The 22,886-nt window shown below is 35.6% G+C and overlaps 1 protein-coding gene across 2 annotated transcripts in view; it reads left to right on the plus strand.

Moving 5' to 3' along the window:
• The first annotated feature begins 337 nt into the window (after positions 1-337).
• Positions 338-22,886, plus strand: part of YTHDC1 (YTH domain containing 1) — a 39,809-nt gene continuing 17,260 nt past the window's right edge. Inside the window, exons 1-9 of one of the 2 annotated variants that reach the window (XM_011965383.1) lie at positions 338-725; positions 12,309-12,410; positions 12,812-13,140; positions 13,262-13,688; positions 17,275-17,364; positions 17,822-17,875; positions 18,472-18,566; positions 20,383-20,491; positions 20,569-20,686. In XM_011965383.1, the coding sequence (XP_011820773.1) occupies positions 698-725; positions 12,309-12,410; positions 12,812-13,140; positions 13,262-13,688; positions 17,275-17,364; positions 17,822-17,875; positions 18,472-18,566; positions 20,383-20,491; positions 20,569-20,686 (1,352 nt within the window). In that variant the 5' untranslated portion in view covers positions 338-697. The remainder of the gene's footprint in view (positions 726-12,308; positions 12,411-12,811; positions 13,141-13,261; positions 13,689-17,274; positions 17,365-17,821; positions 17,876-18,471; positions 18,567-20,382; positions 20,492-20,568; positions 20,687-22,886) is intronic. The other variant, XM_011965384.1, reaches the window with a different exon arrangement.

Below are 22,886 nucleotides of genomic sequence, written 5' to 3' on the forward strand. Positions count from 1 at the left end.
AAAGCACATCTGGTAAACATAAAGGATTCACCCAGACTTGTCCTAAATAAGACTCCGATTTCCCGAACTGAATCAGGAGTCCTTTAGAGAGACTCTAGCTAAAAAGGCCTGGCAGGCAACCCACTAAGAGTTTCAGGTTGGAAAATTACGCCATCCGGGTATAGCCAGCACAGCCGGAACTCCATGAACAGCCTGGGCAACCTAATCTCCGCGTAAGACTCCTTCCAGGTACCAGCGGGCTGAGGGCAGCGGGGTGACGCGCTGACGTCACGTCACGTTCTTTTGTACGTCCCGCCTCCCCGCCCCTCTCCGTACTGTGACGTTCCCAGAGAGGAACGAAGCGTAAACAGCGCACGGCATTTCGGGAGCGGGATTGTTTCGCGCAGGAAGCAGGCTCCATTTTAGCGCCGCCCGCCGTCGCCATCTGTTTCCCTTCCCTCCCCCATACCCTCGCTCGAGTCTGAGCCCTAACGAGAAGGCTGGGCCTAGGCGGCTGGAAGCTGGAGTGAAAGGAAGGGAGAAAGGGAAAAAGAGGGAAGAGTCGGGAAGGCTGAGTGTTAAAGAAGCCAAGTGCGACGCGCGCAGCTGGGCGGACGGACTGACGGACGGGCCCGTGCTTCTGCCGCGGCTGCGGCACCCGCGCGAGTCGCGTCTAAGCGGCGGCGGCGGCGGCAGCGGCGGAAACCGAAGGGGAGCAATGGCGGCCGACATTCGGGAGGAGAAAGGTTAGTGCGGAGAAAGGTGACGGGCGGAGGCGAGGCTGGGGCTCGGGAGTGGAGTGATGGAGCAGTGGTCGTCGTTGCGGGGCGGGAGTGGGGGTTGGGGAGGTTAGCTTGCCTCGTGAGGAGCCGGTCGCCCCCACCGAGACACTTGGACTCATTGGCGGAGACCAGGCCTGCCCTTTCGTCCTCGGTCTCCATATGGCCTAACACTTCATCTCGGTAGGGTTTTTCTTTGATCCGGATTTCAGGCTTGATTTTCCGTTTAGCTGTCTTGGGCTGAGAGGGGGCCTTTCTGAGTTGCAAGCTCCTAGGTTTATTTCCTGGTAGGATCATGCGGATGTAATGCGTATTTTCAGGACAACCATTTCTGTTAGACTAAAATTTGAGAACCCCCAATGCCGCGATCAACACTGGTAGTGTGGTAAATGAGTATGTTTAAGAAGTGGCACTGGCAGATTATTAATCTTGAGAAATATCTGCAAATAACTTCTGGCTGTTCCTGTTCAATAGGCAAAGGGAACTAGCCGTTTTGTTCCTCGAATACTCATTTTGGAAAAACATAATACTTGGAAAAATGAATACTTAGTTTGGAAAGATAACTATGTGACAGGCTGACAAAGAAATCCTGGGTCTATTATGCTAGAAAAACGTGTGTAGGTCCCAGAGGGTACAGTCAGAAACAGATGGATGCAAGTTATAGAGAGTTGGAGGGATAAATTTCAGTGAAATGTAGGGAGAACTGATGTTGCTATAATGGAAGGATATACTAAGTTCCCAAGCCCTAGAGATGTTAATGTAGGTTCTACATCAATATCTGTCTGGAGAGTGGTTTAGATTAAATGCTGCTTTAAGATCTTTTTCAACCCTAAGATTAACATAATAGTCTTGGAAAGATTTTAGTTAATAATACGACACGGTCGCTGCTCTGTGTCTCACACATCTCTTCTGTGTGCCTAACTGATTTGGGAGATTTTTGTGGGGGTTTGTTAAGTGGGCTCTAGAGTCAAGTTACTTAGGCCTGTGATCCTTTTTTCTTAATTTTTCTGGTTTCTACATCAGGAGAGTCTTCATGCTTCAGTGAACTGCCCTAGGATAGGGACAAGCTTGGAAAGTGGAATGGGTGGGAATATGTTTAAGATACTGCCCTTATCCTAAAGTAGTTCTTTGATTAGGTTATAGCAATTTGATGTTCCATCCTTAAACTAAATGCTAAAAAATCTCCCTGGGTTTGTGTTTTGTTTTTTGTTTTTTGTTTTTTCTGAGAAATCGAGAAGGAATGTGAACATAGGATTACATGGTGTTAGTGAGTAAAAGAAACTGCTTTTACTTAGTTAACTCAGTTATTAAAAATACATACTCTTAATTAGTCAGTATTCAGCAAACATCTGATTGTAATTTATGAGCTGTGGATATGGGAGTCTGTAGTGGTTGTGGTGGGCGAAATGAACCAAACACAAACATGAGTGAAATTCAGTACTTCTCAAGAATTCGTTGTCTAAGGTGAAAATATTTACAAGTCATTGATAGAGTAGACGCAGTAATGCACATTGAAGAAGAAAAGTAGATGATTTTAAAAGTTTTGCTTTAGAAATGATTTAGTGGTGATAATGCAATACAAATACATAAACTGTATAGCTGTTATTGGGAAGTAGTGATGTCACCTGTTGTCTATACATAGGATACGTTTCCCCACTTTTGAGAAGGTTCTTTGCCTCACATTTGCTTAGTTTTTTTTTTTAATTTAATTTTCATAACTTTATTTAAAAAGTTTATATAAGTGCTTTATCTTTATAGTTTAGAACAAAGATTGTTTCTGGGCTACATGGAGAACTAGCACCTACCTACTGGAATTGTTTATTTGTTTTTGGGAGAGTTTTAGGTAACCTACAGGTTGTATCATTTACTTGATCATCATTGCATGCCTAGCTTTATAGTTAGAATCAATACTTGGCTCTTCCTCTCTTAAGGAAAAATGGTACTCTAAGTGCTTTATTGCCTAACATGAAACAGGAAATTATAAGTATAAACCCTCTAAAAATCTCAGTCATGTCACAAACGTTAAGTTCCTTCTCAAATGATTCCATAAATGGTTTAAGATCTTGATAACGAATGAGTCTAAGTTGCAGAAATTGGCAATTATATTAATCACAGAACAGTGAAAAGACTCCTGTTCGTAGAGTTCTTGAATTAAGGGGTTTGCACCTATCTGGGTAATAAAGACATTAATTTCTATTATCTATAATTATGCTTCTATAATACTCATACCTAGAAGCTGAAACCCATATAACTGGGCAGATTGCTAGCTCCCTGTCATTCCTGTGGTGATAATTTGCCCAATAAACTGGATTTGAAAAGTGTTACAATGTTGGTGTTAACTAATATTAAATGCTATTTTTCTATATAAGGAGGAAATACACATCTTTTCTGTTATTGCAGACACCTTGTGTAAATTTTATTAAGCTTTTACAAAGTTTCCTACAAAGAACAGTTAAAAAATAATCTATACAAAACGTGTATGAGTAATGTGTAATGAGTTACTGCATTAAAAATAACATGTTTTCTACATTACCCAACTGGAAGCTCCCTGAGGGCTCAGAGTACATCTGTCTTGTTCACTGGGTTCCTTGTATACAGTAATTGTGTTTCAGTACCTTGAATATTTACCAGGTTGGACTTCGTTAACTGATTGGTTATATGACATGTGCAGTGTGATAACCAAAGCTAAGAGTTTCTCAGTTTAAGTTATACAACACTTTTCCCCCCACCCCCAACCTCTACCAGCCTTATTCCTGATAAGTATGTTCTAAGACCCACAGTGGATACCTGAAACAATGGATATTACTAAATCCGGTATATACTGTGTTTTTTTCTATATGTACATGTTTATGATGAAGTTTATAAGTTAGGGACTGTAAGAGATCAACCACAACAATAATAAAGTAGAACAGTCATTACAGTATGTCACCATCACTACTCTTGTGCTTTGGGCCTATTATTAAGTAAAATAAGGGTTACTTTGAACACTGGCACTGCCATATGTGGACAGTTGATCTACCCGAGACAGTTAGCTAAATGACTAACGGCAGGTAACATATGTAATGCAAATATTTGTTGACCAAAGAGGTGATTCACTTCCCAGGCAGTACAGAGTGGGACGGTGCATAACTTCATCACACTACTTAGCACACAGTTTAAAACTTATAAATTATTTATTTCTGGAATTTTCCATTTTTGTATTTTTGGACAGTGATTGACTCAGTTGACTGGGGGTAACAAACCCCTCAAAAGCAAAACCTTGGATAAGTGAGGGACTACTGTATATATACACACAGTTGTTGTTTTCAGACAGCCTCTATCGCCTCGGCCAGAGTGCAGTGGGGGCAGTCATGGCTCACTGCAGCCTCAACCTCCCAGGGCTCAAGTGACCCTCCCATCTCAGCCTCTCTAGTAGCTGGGACTATAGGTGTGTACCAGCATGCCCAGCTAATTTTTTATTTTTAGTGGAGACGAGGTCTTCCTATGTTGCCCAGGATTATCTTGAACTCCTAGGCTTAAGCAATCTGCCCGCCTTAGCCTTCCAAAGTGCTGGAATTACAGGCGTGAGCCACCATGCCCAGCTGTTACACACACGGTTACATGCAGGCGTATACAAATATGTATACACACACACAGAGTCTTGTGCACACACATAGTTATGTGTCATCAGTGAAGGTGGGCATTGTTAGGTGGTTTCGTTGTGTTATCATAGTGTGTTTACACAAACTTCGGTGGTATATCTAGGCTGTATGGTATAGCCTATTGTCCCTAGGCAACAAATCTGTACAGCATGCTACTATAGGTGGTAGTAACACAATGGGAAGTATTTGTGTATCTGAACATCAAAATGGTAAAGATGAGGCATTATAATCTTAAGGGAACCACTGTCGTTTGTATATGCATTTCATCATTGATCAAAATGTTGTGGCACATGATGACTATGTATATACTATGGCTCTCACTATAGTAATTTCTTAGGATAAAATTACCTTTCCTGGTTCACTTTAGTTTGGGCTGTGTAAAGCATAGAGTATGTAATTGATATTCCAATATATTCATTTTATCTATAGGAGAAGTAAGGTAGAAAATTTTAAATGCTTTCTTTGCACTTAAATTGTATATTTTTTAGAAGACAGCAATTTTGGATGGGAAATCCAAGTTTTTAAACTTCATTTGGAGAATTGAGAATTTTGAATGACAAAAACTGAGAAACTAGTCTAAACGTACAATGTACATTACAAGATATAGAAGGGGGAGGTTCTAATAATCTTACTTCATTGCCAAATCCCACTAAAATTATATTAAATGAGTTAAAATATAATTTATTTTGGTACCTTGTGTTAGAAAAAAAAATGTGTAATATATTTAATATTTAACTTTCTTTAAATACTAAATCTTAGTCTGATGCTGGAACCTCACATCTTAATAAATAGTGCAGTCTTCTGACCCAGAAGCTTCTGCAGTAAAAAATGACTGTCCCAGATAAAGGTTAATTTTCTACCCTGGTATCCCTGGAGTTAAGGTTTGTGACCTTCCTGGACAAGAATGTAAAGATTATGGTAAATTTTAAGTTTCCGTGTTTACCTAAAACAAAAATCCCCCAGCCAAGCAACAAACAGCTAGCTTTGTTATTTCTAACATCTTGTCAGTTTTTGAACAGGCTTTAAAAATAATGATGATTTTTTTTTTAGTTGTAGGGGGACAGGGTCTTATTCTGTTGCCCAGGCTGAAGTATAGTAGTGCGATCAGGGCTCACTGCATCCGCGACCTCCCAGACTCTGGTGATTCTCCCACTTCAGCTTCCTGAGTAGCTGATAGTACAGGTGCGGTGCGCACCAGGCGCACCAGTAATTTTTGTGTTTTTTGTAGAGATGGAGTTTCGTCATGTTGCCCAAGCTGATTTCATGCTCCTGAGCTGAAGCTGTACACCTGCCTTGGCCTCCCAAAATGCTGGAATTACAAGTGTGAACCACCATGCCCGACCTGTTACTCTTTTTATGTCCTTGTTTACTTCCTGTATCCTGGGAATCTATACCTTTACCTCAAAACTCATTTTGCTAATAGTTTCTGATTATAATATTAATACAAAACATTCACACATGATTATACTTTCACAGAGGAATCTAGCAGCCAACTATGGAATCTAGCAGCCAACTGTTTCGTTTTTAATTGAGGCAGCACTTAAAAGTCATGCAATTCCAAATAAAAATCTGGGTTTCAGAGTCCTCTTGAAAATGTGGAAGATCTGACAACACAGTGCTTGCAACTGTCAGGGAAGTTAATCTGCAGTTGAGTAGGATTGTCCCCTTTAGCTTTCCTCCTCTTTCCCAAGTATTATATACTGTATACTAAAACTAGTTTGATGTTCCTGTGCCTTAGTATATTAAACTGAGCCTTGAGTTTTTTTTGAAGTTTAAGATCAGTGTTATGCAGGGTTTGCAGATACGTGTGCATGCCAGAATCTGGCAGATAAAGTACTTGCTTAATTAATACATTAGGTAATAGTATCATGGGTTTTTTGTTTTGTCTTTTTTTAAAAAGCCAGCATGCTCTTTGTTCAGGTAGTGATAGTAAATACACTGATTCACCAGATACAAACCCAGATTGTCTAATGCAAATCTTTGACATATGTTACCTTCTCTGTGTCTTAACAGAAGACTAGACTACTCCAGCTGGTTGTTTTCAGGTGAGAATCTGGGCCCCTAATAATCAAGTAGTATTTTTTTAAGCAGGTTTTCATATTAAATCCTTAGAATTTTTTTAAAACAGCATTCAAGAGCTGAGTTTATTCTATAGACTGCTAGTATAAAACTTTTGGATGGATTTGAATTTTAACTCTAAATGTAAATACTGTTTAATGTAGGATTGTTTTATTAAGCTTATTTGTTGCACTGGCACATTATAAAAAAAAATCCATCTTTTTGTGACATCTTAATTTTGGAACAAAATTTTATAGATTTTAACCTGAGGTCGGGAGTTCGAGAGTAGCCTGGCCAACATGGCAAAAACCCTTCTCTACTAAAAATACAGAAATTTGGCTGGGCCTGGTGGTGGTTCCTGTAATCCCAGCTACTTGGGAGGCTGAGGCAGGGAGAATTGATTGAACCTGGGAAGTGGAGGTTGCAGTGAGTTGAGATCATATCACTGCACTCCAGCCTAGGCAACAGAGCAAGTCTGTCTCAAAAAAAAAAATTTTTTTTTTTTTTAAGAGAATTAAAGTGATTTTTTTTAAAGGCCAGGCACGGTGGCTCATGCCTATAATCCCAACACTTTGGGAGGCCAAGGCAAGTGGATCACCTGAGGTCAGGAGTTCGAGACCAGCTTGGACAACATGGCAAAACCCTGTCTCTACTAAAAATAACAAAAATTAGCTAGGCATGGTGTGGTGGGCGCCTGTAATCCTAGCTACTCGGGAGGCTGAGGCAGGAGAATCACTTGAACCTGGGAGGTGGAGGTTGCAGTGATCCCAGATTGTGCCATTGCACTCTAGCCTGGGTAACAGAGCGAGACTCCGTCTACAAAAAAAAAAAAAAGTTATTTTTAATATCTGCATAGTTCTCTATATAGACCTAAAAAAAACTTTCAATGTGAAGTGCTTTGTGTCATAGAAATTAGGATTTTTGTAGTGCATGAATTGTATGTTTATAGACCTTTTCGTAACCTGGCATTTCTAATCTTTGTTCACTGTTATTATTCTTGGGTTGGGAGGCTACTGTCAAACTATTGTGAAGTAATTGAAAGCATACATATTTCTATTTATATAGAATATCAATAATAAATTTCAGGACAAAGGAAATGGTTAAAAACATTTGTTCAGGTAGGTTAAAGAAAGTCAACCTAGAACTAGTGGATATTACTTTATATCTTAAAGAGATAATTCTTCTTAAAAATGGATATGCCAGTGATGATTATAGTCTTTAATAGCAGTAACTTGTGAGAGTATTAAAATGTTTCTGCTTTTATAATTCATTCTACATTAAAAAAAATAATTAAAATGTATGGAAAGTGTACTTTTTCAAGTCAGTGAAGGTTATGGCCAGAGACTGTAAGCGTTAACACTGACCTATTTAAATGAATTTTTTTGTTACTAAAAATGCACTTCACGTATATAATTAAAATATTTATCCTTAAAACTATCGTCATTTTGGAAACATCTGTCATGTATTACATATGACACTTCTGTCAACAGTGATTAGTGTATGTGTCCCCTCCCTTTGAACCTAGGTAAGCTTTTGGGATGAATAAATACTGTGATAGTGTTGCTGGATTTCTCCCTGGTCCTTTCTCTATTGGGACACGAATGTCCTAAACCACCATGTAAGATGTCTGCCTACTTGTGGCTGCCATAGTAATGAGTAATCACACAGAGAGAATTGGAGAGGCTCCAGCTTTGAATCTTCCCAGCCTAGACATCAGCCAGACTTGTCAATGAACAAGGCTTCAGATGATTTCAGCCCCAGCCCTAGTCCCATTTAACAGCAGCCACGTGGGAGACCCAGGTCGAGCCCCAGAACCATGAGCCATAATGAAAAATGTTACTGTTTTAAGTCAAGTTTTAGGGTGATCATCTTACACAGCAGTAGATAATTGGAACATGTATGTATATACCATACCTGTTTTGTTGAAGAAGGGATTTTGTTTTGTGTTCTGGACCAGGTTTTATATATATCATGTAGCCCATTAGCAAGAGGATTGGGGCAGGCAACCTCTTAAAGTCCGATAGTGATAAGGAAGGGGAGTCTTAAAGGTTGAAAACTCATAGAAGATTCAAATGTCCTCCTTTTCCTGTTCCCAAAACTGATCTTTTTTAAGTGCCTCTTAACAGAGGTGAAGAATCTTGAACTCAGAAAGACTAGAATTTCCTGATACCTAAATGTAAGCTATAACCTGTATTTTCTTAACCTCCAAGACTTTTTCCCTTGTATATCATATTCCAGTATATATATAAGGAGTTTCAATGATGGAGAAAAGTAACTTAAAATTTGGTCATTTGTATTTTGTCAGGGGTTGGCAAAACTCTTTGTAAAGGGCCAGATAGGCTTTGTGGGCTGTAAGTGTTTTCTGACATATTCTTTGCTTTTTTTTTTTTTTTTCCTTGTTAATAAGCACCTTAAAAATGTAAAAACCATTCTTGCAGACCATTCTAAACAGGCAGTGGGCCACATTTATCCTGTAGGTTTTAGTTTGCCAGTTTGTGGTAAAACCACACAGTTTATTGATGTTATGGACTGTAATATGGATAAAAGTGTGTACATCATTTAAGTGAGGATGTTATAGTTGATTTTGAATATTTCAGTAGATTTTAAATGTTGTAATGTTAAAGATATAGAGCTTTCTGGTGCACTAATTTGAAATTTATGTTCTAGTATATATGTCCTTTTAATATTTTGCATTTGTGTTCTTTATACATTGGTTAAAGGTGCTTTTATTGTTCCCCATCTAATTTAACTGTAGATTTGTAAAGCCAGAATTTCATACTAATCTGTTTGTTATTAGACAAGTGTATTTGGTGAACTAGAACATTTGTGCTTCTGTTTCTTTATCTGCTAAGTAATGAATGATTAAACATGCCTTATTTTATATGATTTGTATGTATATTTTAAAAACGATAAGATTTTAAAGTGACAAAGTATTTTTAAAAAGTAGTAAGGATTGGTTAATATTTGTTGTCTTGAAAAAGGTTATAGGTGCTTTCTAAAACTGCAACCAATGTCTGAATTTGAATTCATTAAAACTTTTTAAAACAGTAATACCCCCTTTTATAGGAAAACCAGGCTTTAAGTGTCTTTGAAACTTAAATTAATTTAAATTAACATTCTGCAAAATTCATTCTGTATTAAATTTAGCATGTTTAAAGTGTATAATATATAAATGTTCAGGGTTCAGGGGTGATATTTCCAAATAAGATCTAGTGATTTTATGAAAAGATTTGTATAGCATTATATTTGCTTATTTCATTTGATAGTCTTAAATTTTTTCTTTTTGTTTTCTGCAAATGTATTTGATTCTGTGAAGACCTGTTGGATCTACTTTTTTATTGATTAGTGAACTTCGATCCAGTATACTTATTAAACATCTGTAAAACGTGGATTTACTTCTGTCAAACTATTTTTTTTTATTTACGATGTAGAGTCCAAAAATGGTGTTGGCCACCGTTCAGATCTTGAAGGAATTTTGTCTTAGCAAAAACATGAATCTAGATGATGAGAGAAGCTTTTTTGTTTGACATGTCTGGATTTTAAATAAGATTTTTAAAAAGTAAACAAAAATGAAAACCCATGTAACCTGTTTTCATTTTAGAAAAATGATAGAAAGTACATATCAGCATTGGTACCACCCAAAATAATCAATTTTGCTATTCCAGACATAGTAGTTTACAGATACCTTTAGACTGTGTCTGTCTTCAAATATAAAGGAAAATGTTATCTTTTCCGTTTCCCGTGTAACCTTCTTATCATTTGTATTAACTTTTCTCTTCAGTCACTGATTTCTTTCCCACTTTGGGGAAAATTTGAATCCCCTTTAACCTGTTAATAGCCCCCAGGTTAATTAATAGACCTTGCTGTAATTCAAGTGGGCTTTGTTTTTTCCCTGAAGCCACAAATATAATTGTTCTGTCTCATCAGTTTTCATTGCTTTATACTTCCTCTTTGGCACAACTTAAATTTGGAAAAATTTTTTTGGTATTGGAATAATGTTTAAACATTTACTATTAGCATTAGTACATTATTTTAAAATTTAAAATGGTATTTGTGTGTATTTCTAAGGTTTGTCTTGTTGGACGAGGTGGAAGTGGGGACAAAACTGAGTTTTATGCTTTCATGATCATTGAATATGTCAATATAGTCATAGTTCCCTTGTCTGAATAAGTTTTATGCCTTTACAGTCCACACCAGCAGGCTCTAAACTTTTTTTATTATATAGCGCATTGATAATTTTTTCGTTTAACTTCCTTTTTGACGTAATTTCACATAAACATAATAGCTACAAGTGCAGTGTGAAGAATTTTCTTTTAGTCTCCAGCCACATTCTGCGAATGTTAGCATTTTGTCACGTTTATCTCTTTCTGTGTGTCTGTGTGTGTGTGTGTACATGCGTGTGTGCACATTTTTTCCTGAACCATTTGTAAGTTTTAGACATAATACAGCTTTGTCCCTGAATGCTTAAATATGTCTTATAAGGACTTTCTTTGACTTAACCGTAGTACAGTCAAAATTAGAAAAATAACGTTGATATTTACAACCTTTTTCAAGACAACAAATATTAACCAATGATTACTACTTCTTAAAAATATTTTGTCACTTTAAAATTTTATTATTTTAAAAATATATATACAAATCATATAGAATAAGACATGTTTAATCGTTCATTACTTAGTAGATGAAGAAATGACGTGCAGATGTTCGAGTTCACCAAATAACGTTGATAAACACGTTAAATGGGATACATTTACGTTGATATAAACTATTCAGATTTCACCAGTTTTTCCAGTTATCCAATATTGTGGGCTGTGTTCAGTTTTCATGCTTCTCTAGTCTGCTTTGATATGTAATAGTTCTTACTCTTGTTTCATGACAGTGACATATTTGGATACGCTTTAATTTGGGTTTGTCTGATTTTTCCTCATGTAGGTTCAGCTTTTCCATTTTGCATAGAACATTACAAAAGCATAGTTCTGTTCTCAGAGCATTGTAACAGGAGGTCCATGATGTTGATTTGTCTCATTACTGGTGATGTTAACTTTAATTATCTGGTTAATTTGGCCTGTGCGACATTTCTCCACTGCAAAGTTGTTTTCCCTTTGTAATTGTGGAGTGCACATTTTTGGTAAATGTGTATTTATAGGTTGTACATATGTATTTCTGTACTAATTTATTGTACACATTTTAAAGCCATCAGAAATTTTAGAAATTTAAGAATGAGGTAAAAATAGAGACATTCTTATATTTTCTTTTTATGCTCCGATATATCTCTTCATGCCTTCTGAGATGTATACTCCTGGCTTTGAAGACCAGATAGCCCAGACTTCTCTCTCTCTCTCTGTGTGTGTGTGTGTGTGTGTTTGTGTATGTATGTATATATATTTTGAAACACTCACTCTTACCGTCCAGGCTGGAGTGCAGTGGCGCGATCTTGGCTTACTGCAGCCTCTGCCTCCCAGGTTCAAGTGATTCTTGTGCCTCAGCCTTCCAAGTAGCTGGGGTTAAAGGCATGTACTACCACGCCCTGCTAATTTTTATATTTTTAGCAGAGCAGAGTTTTACCATGTTGGCCAGGCTGGTCTCGAGCTCCTGGCCTCAAGTGATTGGCCTGCCTCAGCCTCCCAAAGTGCTGGGATTACAGGCATGAGCCACCATGACTGGCCAATTCATTACCCTCTATTGTTTTATAGAAATTAATCTTGTGTCTTGATTCTGAAATAAAAGTAATGCTTTTTTATGTAAAAGTGAAGTAAAAGCTCCCTGGGCCCTTGTGACCTCACGCTTAGTAAGTACTCAAAAGTACGTGCTTAATGATAGTGATTTTTCCCTATTAATTTTTTATTTGCAGATGGAGAACTTAATGTTCTAGATGATATTTTGACTGAAGTACCAGAACAAGATGATGAACTGTATAATCCAGAGAGTGAACAAGATAAAAACGAGAAAAAGGGTATGTAAGAGTTCTATTATTTTTGAAATAGCAGTATAAATAGAGGAGATTCAGTTTCTTAAGAAAATGACTTAAGTGCTTTTTTGTACTTGTTCCTTGAGGCAGTTAACACTAAATGTACATAACAAACTGATATCCATATGAATGGGGATAATCTGTTTTTTTTTTCTAATATATGAAACTTTTCAAATATATGGATTTATTCCTGTAGTTGAAAGCTGTGTTTTCTTTTAGATTAACTCTGGAGCAGAAATCTTTCAGAAGACTTTTAAAGAAATGAGGCCTTTTCCCCCCTTCCTGATGTATATTATTGTCAATCTTTGGTGAAATAAATGGAATACTACAAATACTACTACTACTGTTTTTTTTTTTTTTTTTTTTTTTTTTTTTGTATTTTAAAGGATCAAAAAGAAAAAGTGATCGAATGGAATCTACTGATACCAAACGACAAAAGCCTTCTGTCCATTCAAGACAACTGGTTTCTAAGCCACTGAGCTCATCTGTTAGCAATAACAAAAGAATAGTTAGTACAAAAGGAAAGTCTGTCACAGAGTATAAAAATGAGGAATATCAAAGATCTGAAAGAAACAAGCGTCTAGATGCTGATCGGAAAATTCGTCTATCAAGTAGTGCCTCCAGAGAACCTTACAAGAATCAACCTGAAAAAACCTGTGTCCGGAAAAGGGATCCTGAAAGGAGGGCCAAATCTCCTACGCCAGACGGTTCTGAGGTAGTAAATATTATTGCAGATATAAAACAGAAAGCCATTCTTTTTGAGGCTTTAGAACTGTTTATTCACCCTGACCTTGTCTTTTATATGACTGCTGATTCCCTTTTTCTTTAAACATCAGAGAATTGGGCTTGAAGTGGATAGACGTGCAAGCAGATCCAGCCAGTCTTCTAAGGAAGAAGTGAACTCTGAAGAATATGGCTCTGACCATGAGACTGGCAGCAGTGGTTCTTCTGATGAGCAAGGCAACAACACTGAGAATGAGGAGGAAGGAGTGGAAGAAGATGTGGAGGAAGATGAAGAGGTAGAAGAAGATGCAGAAGAAGATGAAGAGGTAGATGAAGATGGAGAGGAGGAGGAGGAAGAGGAGGAGGAAGAGGAAGAAGAGGAGGAGGAGGAGGAAGAAGAAGAATATGAACAGGATGAGAGAGACCAGAAAGAGGAGGGAAATGATTATGACACTCGAAGTGAGGCCAGTGACTCTGGTTCTGAATCTGTTTCCTTCACAGATGGGTCCGTCAGATCTGGTTCAGGCACAGATGGATCAGGTACTACTTTTTATTTGTAAAAGTTTGTCTTTAAAAAAACTTGATAGGTTTCGGTCTTGAAAATGTTTAAATTATAAAATTGTTGAGGAGATGGGGGATATTAATAGGATTGTCTTGTGATCTTTTATAATTATATGCCGTTGAATGTTATAAATACATTTGAATAATCTTGGATAAGATTTGCATATTTTAGTAAAGGCATTTCCTAGCTACAGATTGGTTGTGTTGTAAATGAGCACAAGTCCATTTGATTCAGTATAAGGAAACGTATTTCAGATTTCTGTAAATTCTTAGATTTTCATACCAGTCAGCAGTTTATTTAAACACCGATGTACTTGAAGTATATTCATATGAAACCTGTCCACTGGGTATTACAGTATTTCCTTGGTAAAATATCCCTGGATTTCCATCTTATGGCTTCAGAATCAAAGCAAATTATTTCTTTTTTCCCTGGGAGCACAGACTTTTCTTTTAATTCTGTGTCTATCAGTTGACTGGCTGAGACAGGGTCGACAGGAGGGCTGGGGTGTAAGGTATAAGATGGAGACGAAGACTATAAATAAAATTCTTGTGGAAAAATCAGGTAAGAGCTGTCTTGAGTCATTTCTTCAATGCTGTCTATCCTGCCTCTCTATACCTATGAGACAAAAATGTATGACTGTTAGGTAGTTGGAGGCACTAGGCTTAGGGGAACCTTTCCTGAGGGGAGGGTACAGCAAGGAGAGGTCAGGGTACTTACAGAGCACTGTATGACTGTCTTATGTAAAGATGCTACCAGATTGCTACATAAGCAAAATGTACTAAACATAAGAAAATTCCTATTTTTTGAAATACATTTACAGTTTCATTATTATAGAATTTGATCATTTATAATAGTACATTTTATATATATATAGTATAGAAAAGTACTTCAATTGCCAATCACTAGAAGATAACTGGCCATCTGCTCTACCTATACTACATATAGATAGTACATATCTGTACTATATATATTACATATTTATACTATATAGATGGTTTATATCTATACTATATACAGTATAGGTAGAACAGATGGCCAGTTATTTCCTAGTGATTGGCAACTGAAGTGCTTTCAACCTTTTGTTCGCTAGAATTCTGGGTTTGGGAGTTAAGATAGGCTTTTCAAGGGAGGTAGAGATAAACGGAATGGATGAGTAGTTGGATTTGTTGTAAAAACTTGTGGAATCTTTAATTCTGTGCTTCCATCATGCCTTTTGCAAACCGATAGGATGTATTTTTTATAATTTAAGATAATAAGAAAAATTTCATTAGCATTATGTGTTGAATGTTCATTTATTGTGGAGAATGTGTGAAACCACTCCCGTGGGTAGGGAACATTTTGTTGTAGGAATCTTTTTTGTATCTGTGTTATTTCTTAGACTTTAATGTTTGTATTGTTTACATTAAACAAAGGGAACTTACTTAAATGGTAGGACCAGAAATCTGCAATTGTAACAGGCTCCTATATGATACATAGTAAGGTAACTTGATTGATATACTTTGTTTTTGTGGAGAAGACATTTCAAATTAAATGGTAACTGTAGTTTTATAACAAATCTTGATATCAAAACTCTGTTACTAGATTAGGTTTATTCTAAAAGAGATACCTGAAATTTTTATTTTCCTTATTAAAGGAAAATCCCTTATGTGGAACATGCATTAGGTACTATATTAATAAGCAGGAAATTTTTTTTTATACAATAGTTTATGAAAGAGAATGGAGTGGTTTTGGAACTTCTTCATTAGGAGACATCAGTTTTTAGATAAAAGTGATCACAATTTAGTTTCTGTGTCATGAATTTTCTAGATTCCAGTTCATTTTACTTTATTCTCAGAATTTTTGGTAAGTCTATAAAAGCAACAGGCTGATGGATAATGCTTTATTTATTAGATGATTTTCATTGTTCTTTTGACCTAAGAGTAACAGTTGGGGGAGAGGGCCATAAACTTAAGAGCATTGGGAGTTATTCATACAAAAATGATGAAAATTCCTTGGAGATTTCTAATGCTAATGCTAGATTTAGCATTATATAAAAACAATTGAGTAGGATCTTCTTCTGTTATTTTCCCTGCATTATCTCAGATCTTTTTAGTAATTTTTTTATTATTGTTTTGTCTTTATATAAAGAGGGTCTTGCTATGTTGCCGAGGCTGGGCTCGAACTCTTGAGGTCAAGTGATCCGTCTGCCTAGACCAAAGTGCTGGGATTATAGGCATGCGCCAGGCCCTTTTTAGTACTTTGGACCATAAAGTAATTCTTTTTTAATAGCAACAAGAGATAAATTACACTAAATCTGATCCATTCATAATGCTTAGACTCCTGAAAGAAATATCCATGGAGGAAAAATTAGAACATGTCAGAGCTTTTGAAAGGAACAATGAAAAAAGCCCCCCAGACCAGGTAAACCTGTAATCCCCTTTCAGAAATAGTTATAAAACATCCTTTCTACTTGCCCAAGCCAGAAGACCTGCCCTTGAGTCTAGGTTCTGCCACCCAGGAACTGTGGGACCCTAGTCTAGTTGCCTAACCACTTGTCTAATCCAAGGTTTCTTCATCTGTAATGAGAATATCTTGTAAACTTGTTCTGAGAATTAAAGGAGATAAGTACTTAAAGCTTTTTAAATAGCTGTCATTATATAGTGGGTTATTGTATACATGATCACTGATTATTCTTTTTCAGCTCTCCATTGTTTGTATAAAAATAAACATGCATTTTTTTTCTTCTTATTCCCTTATCTCTAAGCTGAAAAGTAAAAGGAGCTTATCATGGTAAAATTAAGATAAAAATAAACAGATAGGAGAGCTGTATTCCATTTCAAGTCCTCATGTGTATGCTTATAAAGTTCCAAACTAAGCTTGGTACTGGTTCTTACATGACAGGTAATCCAAACCTTTTCTATTTACTGAAGATTTTCAGCTCTGTTACAGAAATACACAGGCTACCATTAAAATTGTAGGGGTAAATTTTAAATTGAATTTGAAAATAAGAGCAGTAATCCAGGGGGGAAATGGCTAAGGAGAATGAAATAGAAGACACAAAAACAAGCAGTGACAACCAGAAGGGAATCACTAATTATGGTATATATATTTTTTCCATTTGTAAAGCTTTGGGTTCAGGGGTTTATCACATCTCTTAAGATAGAATCAGAATTGGAATTGTGATGAAGAATGGTAGTGGAGTTTTAAAAAATAAGGACTTAAGACAGTGTTACTTGGTGTGTAGAAAGGACACAGTTTTGAAAGAAATTGTTTTTGCTTTGCAAATTTTTCCCCCTCTTGGAAAACTGTATTCACGGTCACCTATATATGCCAGTAAAGGCCCTGACTTTGTAGTTATTTCATTTGTTTTTATTTGTTTGAAACTAATGAGAGAAATAAGATGCCTGTACTTTTAAAACAGTATTTTTAAAATAAAACATTCTTAGGAAATTGAGGGATCAGGAGAGGAGCACAGACTAATATAAGGGCTATGCAAAAACTAGACATGTAATGATACATTCTTGTTTGATTACTTCTCTTGGTTTCTATATTGTGATTTTAAAAAAAAACTCTTGTTCTTTTTAGATGAGAAAAAGAAGGAAAGGAAGAGAGCTAGAGGCATATCTCCAATTGTTTTTGATAGAAGTGGAAGCTCTGCATCAGAGTCATATGCAGGTATTCTCATTTTGTGATCATATCTGACTTGATTCTAATGTAATCTGCTTTAGAAAGCGTGTGGAGGCTGTAGTTTAGTGTGAACTTGTTGATGTCCATTAGTACTGATTTTTGGCATGTTCAGTGTAATAATTCTAGAGAAAACTAAGCTTTTTCTTATTATTTTAATCCTGTTCTGTTACTGCTTAAGTGGAATTTTCACTTTTTTTTTCTTGGAAGATGATGATTCAGTGACTAGTTTTCTGAGTGGGAAACTGTTCAGACACATACTTTTAAAAAAATCCAAACAACCCAAAAAGCAAAACACTCGTACACATTGAGAAGTTTTTTTGTGTATGTGGGTGCGCCAGGAAGAATAATTTGTCTTGAATGAGAATTTTATGTGACAAGACTGTAGAAATTTTGTCTTATCTCTATTAAAGCTCAATCTGAACAAATGTACTTTGGCTAAATACAGGTTCAGAAAAGAAGCATGAGAAATTATCATCTTCCGTTCGTGCTGTCCGAAAAGGTATCATTTAAATTTGAAATTGTTTTCATTGCATGCTGCACAGTTATTATTTTGCCTTATTGGTTCTCCATTAATAGCTGCTTTTAATGTAGTAATGTTCCGATATATTACATGAAGCAAAAAATAATATCTTACATTGAAAGCTCTCTGTCTGCTTCTTACTGCGTATCTTTTAGAATAATGCCAAACATTTCAGGATATTTTAGTTTTTGGACAAAATGGGATGGGTGTATGTGTGTATATGTGTGTATGTGTTATATATAGATGTGTGTGTATATTTATGTATGTATATAATGGTCTATTATCACTGTTGAATCTGAGTAAGAAAATCTGTAAAACTTGGTAACCATTTTCATACTTAAATATGGATTTGATATATCGGAACATCACTAGGTTAGGTTTACTTTCTTGCAGTATGCTGGTTGTCTTTTCTTAGCTTTGCTTTATTACATGTCGTGGCTTAGCTTTCCAGGTTGAATGGGTGATTGTTTTAAAAGTTTAGCTGGGTTGTGGAGGGCTAATTTCAGTTAGTACAGTTTTGATCCCTTTGTGTGATAATGGCCTGTGGTTAATTGATTTGGGTTTCTTTTTTTCAGATCAAACCAGTAAACTCAAATATGTGCTTCAGGATGCAAGATTTTTCCTCATAAAGAGTAACAACCATGAGAATGTGTCTCTTGCCAAAGCTAAGGTATTAGCATCAGTTCTGTTGAAACTATCCTAATATTAAAATTTTTAAATGGGAAAGTAGACTTGTATTGTATCAAGTAGCATAGGTATTACAGTCTTCATTACGGCTTTAAAGGTCTACATTGCAATTACCACTTAGGATCTGGGTTGTAGTCAGGATCTGGGTTGTAGTCAGGCAGCCTACTTGTAATTTGAGTTTTCTTTTTTTTTAAGATGATTTTAGGAGTCAGAATATTAAATGTTGAAGGCTATACAGTTTAACTTTTTGCTGTAAAAGATCCTGTTTCTGTTGATTTTTGTTTTTGTACTTCCTCAGTGGCTCGTTTATTGTGCTAACACTTCTAAAAGTACCTCTAGTTAACCAATTACTGTTTTATGTTGATGGTTGATGAATACTTTGAAGTTCTTTTGAAATCATTCTTTTATGGAGAGTTTTATTTTTTAAAATTAAGATCATTGGTGTTTAGAAGAAAAAGGAAGAATTAGTTTAAAGGCCCCCTCCAGACTTTGCAAAAAGGATACGCATAGTTGCTGTAGGATGTTGTAAGATAGTAATTTTCTTTTTATGTTTGGCTACAAAAATACATTTGTATGTTATACTAGCTGTTATAATGTTTTGCTGTTCTTGATTTAAATTGAGTAACTGTACAGTTTCAACTGATTTTCAGAAACTTAAAACTAAAGTTAGACATTTTTCTAACGATATTTTTGTCAATATTCTATATTTCTAACTTAAGGACTACCCATAAAACTTTACAGACAGAAGGAAACGGTACACCAAATAGCCTTATTCTGCTCTCTAGCTTAAGTGGATTTAGGCAGAAGTACACTTAGCCCTCGGTATCCACAGGATTCCCCATCTTTCGATTTAACTAACTGGATTGAAATAATAGGAGAAAAAGGATTGAGAAATAACACAACAGAAAATACAAACTTAAACACAGTATAACAACTGTTCACATAGCATTTACAGTGTATTAGGTATAAGTATTCTAGAGGTGATTTAAAGTATATGGAAGTGTATGCATAGGTTATATGCAAATACTATGCCATTTTATATAAGGGACTTGAGCATCCTCAGATTTTGGTATCTGCATGGGTCCTGGAACCAGTCCCCAACAGAGACTGAGGAACAACTGTAAGCACTTAGTTTGAATGAGATGTCATTTGTATGAGCAGATTGGTGTGAGCTGAATGATAGCATCTGCCTTATTATTCCATTTCTTCTTATCTTTTATGAATGAATAATTGGTTAAAATGCTTTAGAAATTAACAAATATCTTCCAGCTCTAGGTAGAACATAGGCCTTTTCAGTCAAACTATTGATACATAAAAATTTGAACTTAAAAACTGCTTTAAAAAAACAAAGTTAAATAGAAAAATGCTAGATTCTTGACTAATACAGTAATTTTTAATTATTTGATTAGGCACAGTTTTTCAAGAAGACAAACTTCTAAGTTGCAGTTCACCTTCAAACAGGATGTATTTACCACAGTAAATTGTTGTAATATTAAAATAATTGTAGGTGGTTGGTTTCAGTATGTAGAATTCTAGTCCGTTAGATTTGAACCTCGTCTCCATGTGTTTCCTAGTTGCTTTAATAATTTTGTAAAATTGGTAATTGTCTACATTTTTTCCCTTAGGTTTTTATTATTTTGACAGCTGATAAATAAAATCTTTCTTCATTATAGCTTACTTAAATTGAAAGCACACCAAAATATGTAGTTTTTTTGGTTGTTTGTTTTTCGCAAACATAACTGGAAACACAAAAGAGTTGTAATTAATTTCACTTTGTGATCTTTATGTTATTTATATAGGGTGTATGGTCCACGCTCCCTGTAAATGAGAAGAAATTAAATCTTGCATTTAGATCTGCAAGGAGTGTTATCTTAATATTTTCTGTCAGAGAGAGTGGAAAATTTCAAGGTAAGATTAAAAATAATTTGGACATATAAAAACATTAATTATATTAGCATCTACATATTATGATATGATTCTCTTAGGGTTTGCAAGACTTTCTTCAGAATCACATCACGGAGGATCTCCTATACACTGGGTGCTTCCAGCAGGAATGAGTGCTAAAATGCTGGGAGGTGTCTTTAAAATTGACTGGATTTGCAGGTAAATTAACACTTGAGTATAGATAACTGAAGTTTTGAAAACGCTGCCAGTTTAGAATAATGTGTTAAAGTAAAAACATCATCATATGCATATCTTACCTTATTCAGTATCTTTATCTAATGTGGGACCCAACAAAGGTGTATTAAGTCTGAAGTTTTATGTATTTGATTTGTTTTGTATATTAGTAATACAGCAGTAAATGAATTGGACATTTGCTTGAAATGTTGTCAGGCATATCTGTATAATTTTAGTGATTTAACATGTCACTTAGCTATTGTGGAATAAGTACTCTGACTTGGCTAACAATTTCGGAGGTAACTAGTTTAGTTGTGGACAGTATTTTTTAAGGAGGTTAGCAAATGATGTTTAGTTGCCATTGTGATCTTTTAAAACTGAATTAAGATTTAACTATATTTATTAGAAAAATAATCAGGCTTATTTTGAACACTGAGTTGTCACTATTTTTAGGTCCTTACTGCATACTGAATTATTGTACACAAGAAGCTCATTATTTAAGTGATCTTTATGTGGCATACACAAATCTGTTACCTATAAAATTAATTTTAGTTAAAATGTGTCTGAAAGGAGATGGTTACTTTGTGAGTTTTAAGTTGTTTTTGGGTATTAGATCTTGATGAGCATGAAGGACTTGGATGAAAAAAAAGAAAAATGCTATGCATATGAAAGAAAGCAGCCTAAGTCAAGAAGAGCATGGAAACAAACTATGGGCGGGGCGGGTGGGGAGGGCATGTGGTTGTGTGAGTGGGATAGGGAGCTACCTTTTTTTATGAAGGAGATGGTTAGGAAAAGAGAAGAACAAAGGGCAAAGATGGATAAGAATGAATGAATGTGAGTCAGCCTAAACGTTTATTGTAGGATAGTGAGGAGCTGTGAAGATAGAGGGGTGATATATTACAAATAGCATACAGTCACTTGCTGCGTAGTAACATATCCATCAAGGAAGAATCTTGTCCCATAAGACTGTAGGATTTGTAAGAGGTACCTATAATACCATATTTTACTGTACCTTTTCTATGTTTAGATACACAAGTATTTTCATTGTGTTACAGTTACCTATGCTATTAAATACAGTAACATGCTGTGCAGATTTGTAGGCTAGGAGAAATAGGTCATACCATATATCCTAGGTATGTAGTAGACTATACCATTTAGGTTTGTGTAAGTACATTCTGTGATGTTCACACAATGAAATCACCTGATGAGTGTATCCCTGTCATTAAGTGACACATAATTGTATTAGGTTGATAATAGCATGGCAAAAAGCTATGTGCAGAAAAAATACTCATCCCATTATTACTTGCTGTGGGGAAGAGTTGGAAATCATCTAAATTCTTTGAAATAGAAAATTAGTTAAACAGATTATAGTTTGTTAAATATATGTGGAAGTAATCTTGCACATATCAGCAGAGAAAGGTATAACATGAAAAAATCCATAATTACGGTATTGGAATGCAGTGTTAGGTGGTGAGACTGTTAGTACTATCTCCCACCTCCTCTCTATTACCCCCAGGGATTTTCAAATATAAATTTAATAGTTTTTTTGATATCAAAATTAAAGTTGAAAATCTGGTGACAATTTATAGGGAAAGGGAGTGATTATTTTTCAGCAGAGAGATGCACATTTTTATTTATTTTTATTTTGTGTGTGTATGTGACTGCTCTGTAAAGGCTAGAGGAAACATTGTAATGTAACATATTTGCAGGTGTTGCTTTCTTGAGAACAGGAGAGAAAATAATTGCCCATTTTTATGTGGGTTGCAGCAGATTTTGTTTTGAATGTTATTTGTTCTGTTAACCTTCATTTTTACATTATTGATAAGGAAATTTGTTTCTTAAGATGAATTTAATTTTTCATGGATTATTCATTCTTCATATTCTTCATTGACTTACTGACTATTCTACTGACTTGTTTGAAATGTATCAAGCAACTGAAGAGGTAGACAGACTCAAATTGTCTATCCTACTAACATGAGATGTGAAATTATGGGCAGTAAAGGGCTTTTATTATTTTAAAGTAAGTTTATGGGTTTACTTAGAAATAGTATTTTTACATAGTAAAACTGTAGTTTTAATTTTTTTAATACTCGTAAGTTCTATTCAAGAGTAATTTTGCAATACTTTACAGTTCTGGAGGGCATGTGATATTTCTAACATTGATATTTTCCTTAGATAAGTCATT

The sequence above is a fragment of the Mandrillus leucophaeus genome, unplaced genomic scaffold (assembly GCF_000951045.1).
Source record: "Mandrillus leucophaeus isolate KB7577 unplaced genomic scaffold, Mleu.le_1.0 Scaffold722, whole genome shotgun sequence".
NCBI classification, from domain to species: Eukaryota; Metazoa; Chordata; class Mammalia; order Primates; family Cercopithecidae; genus Mandrillus; species Mandrillus leucophaeus.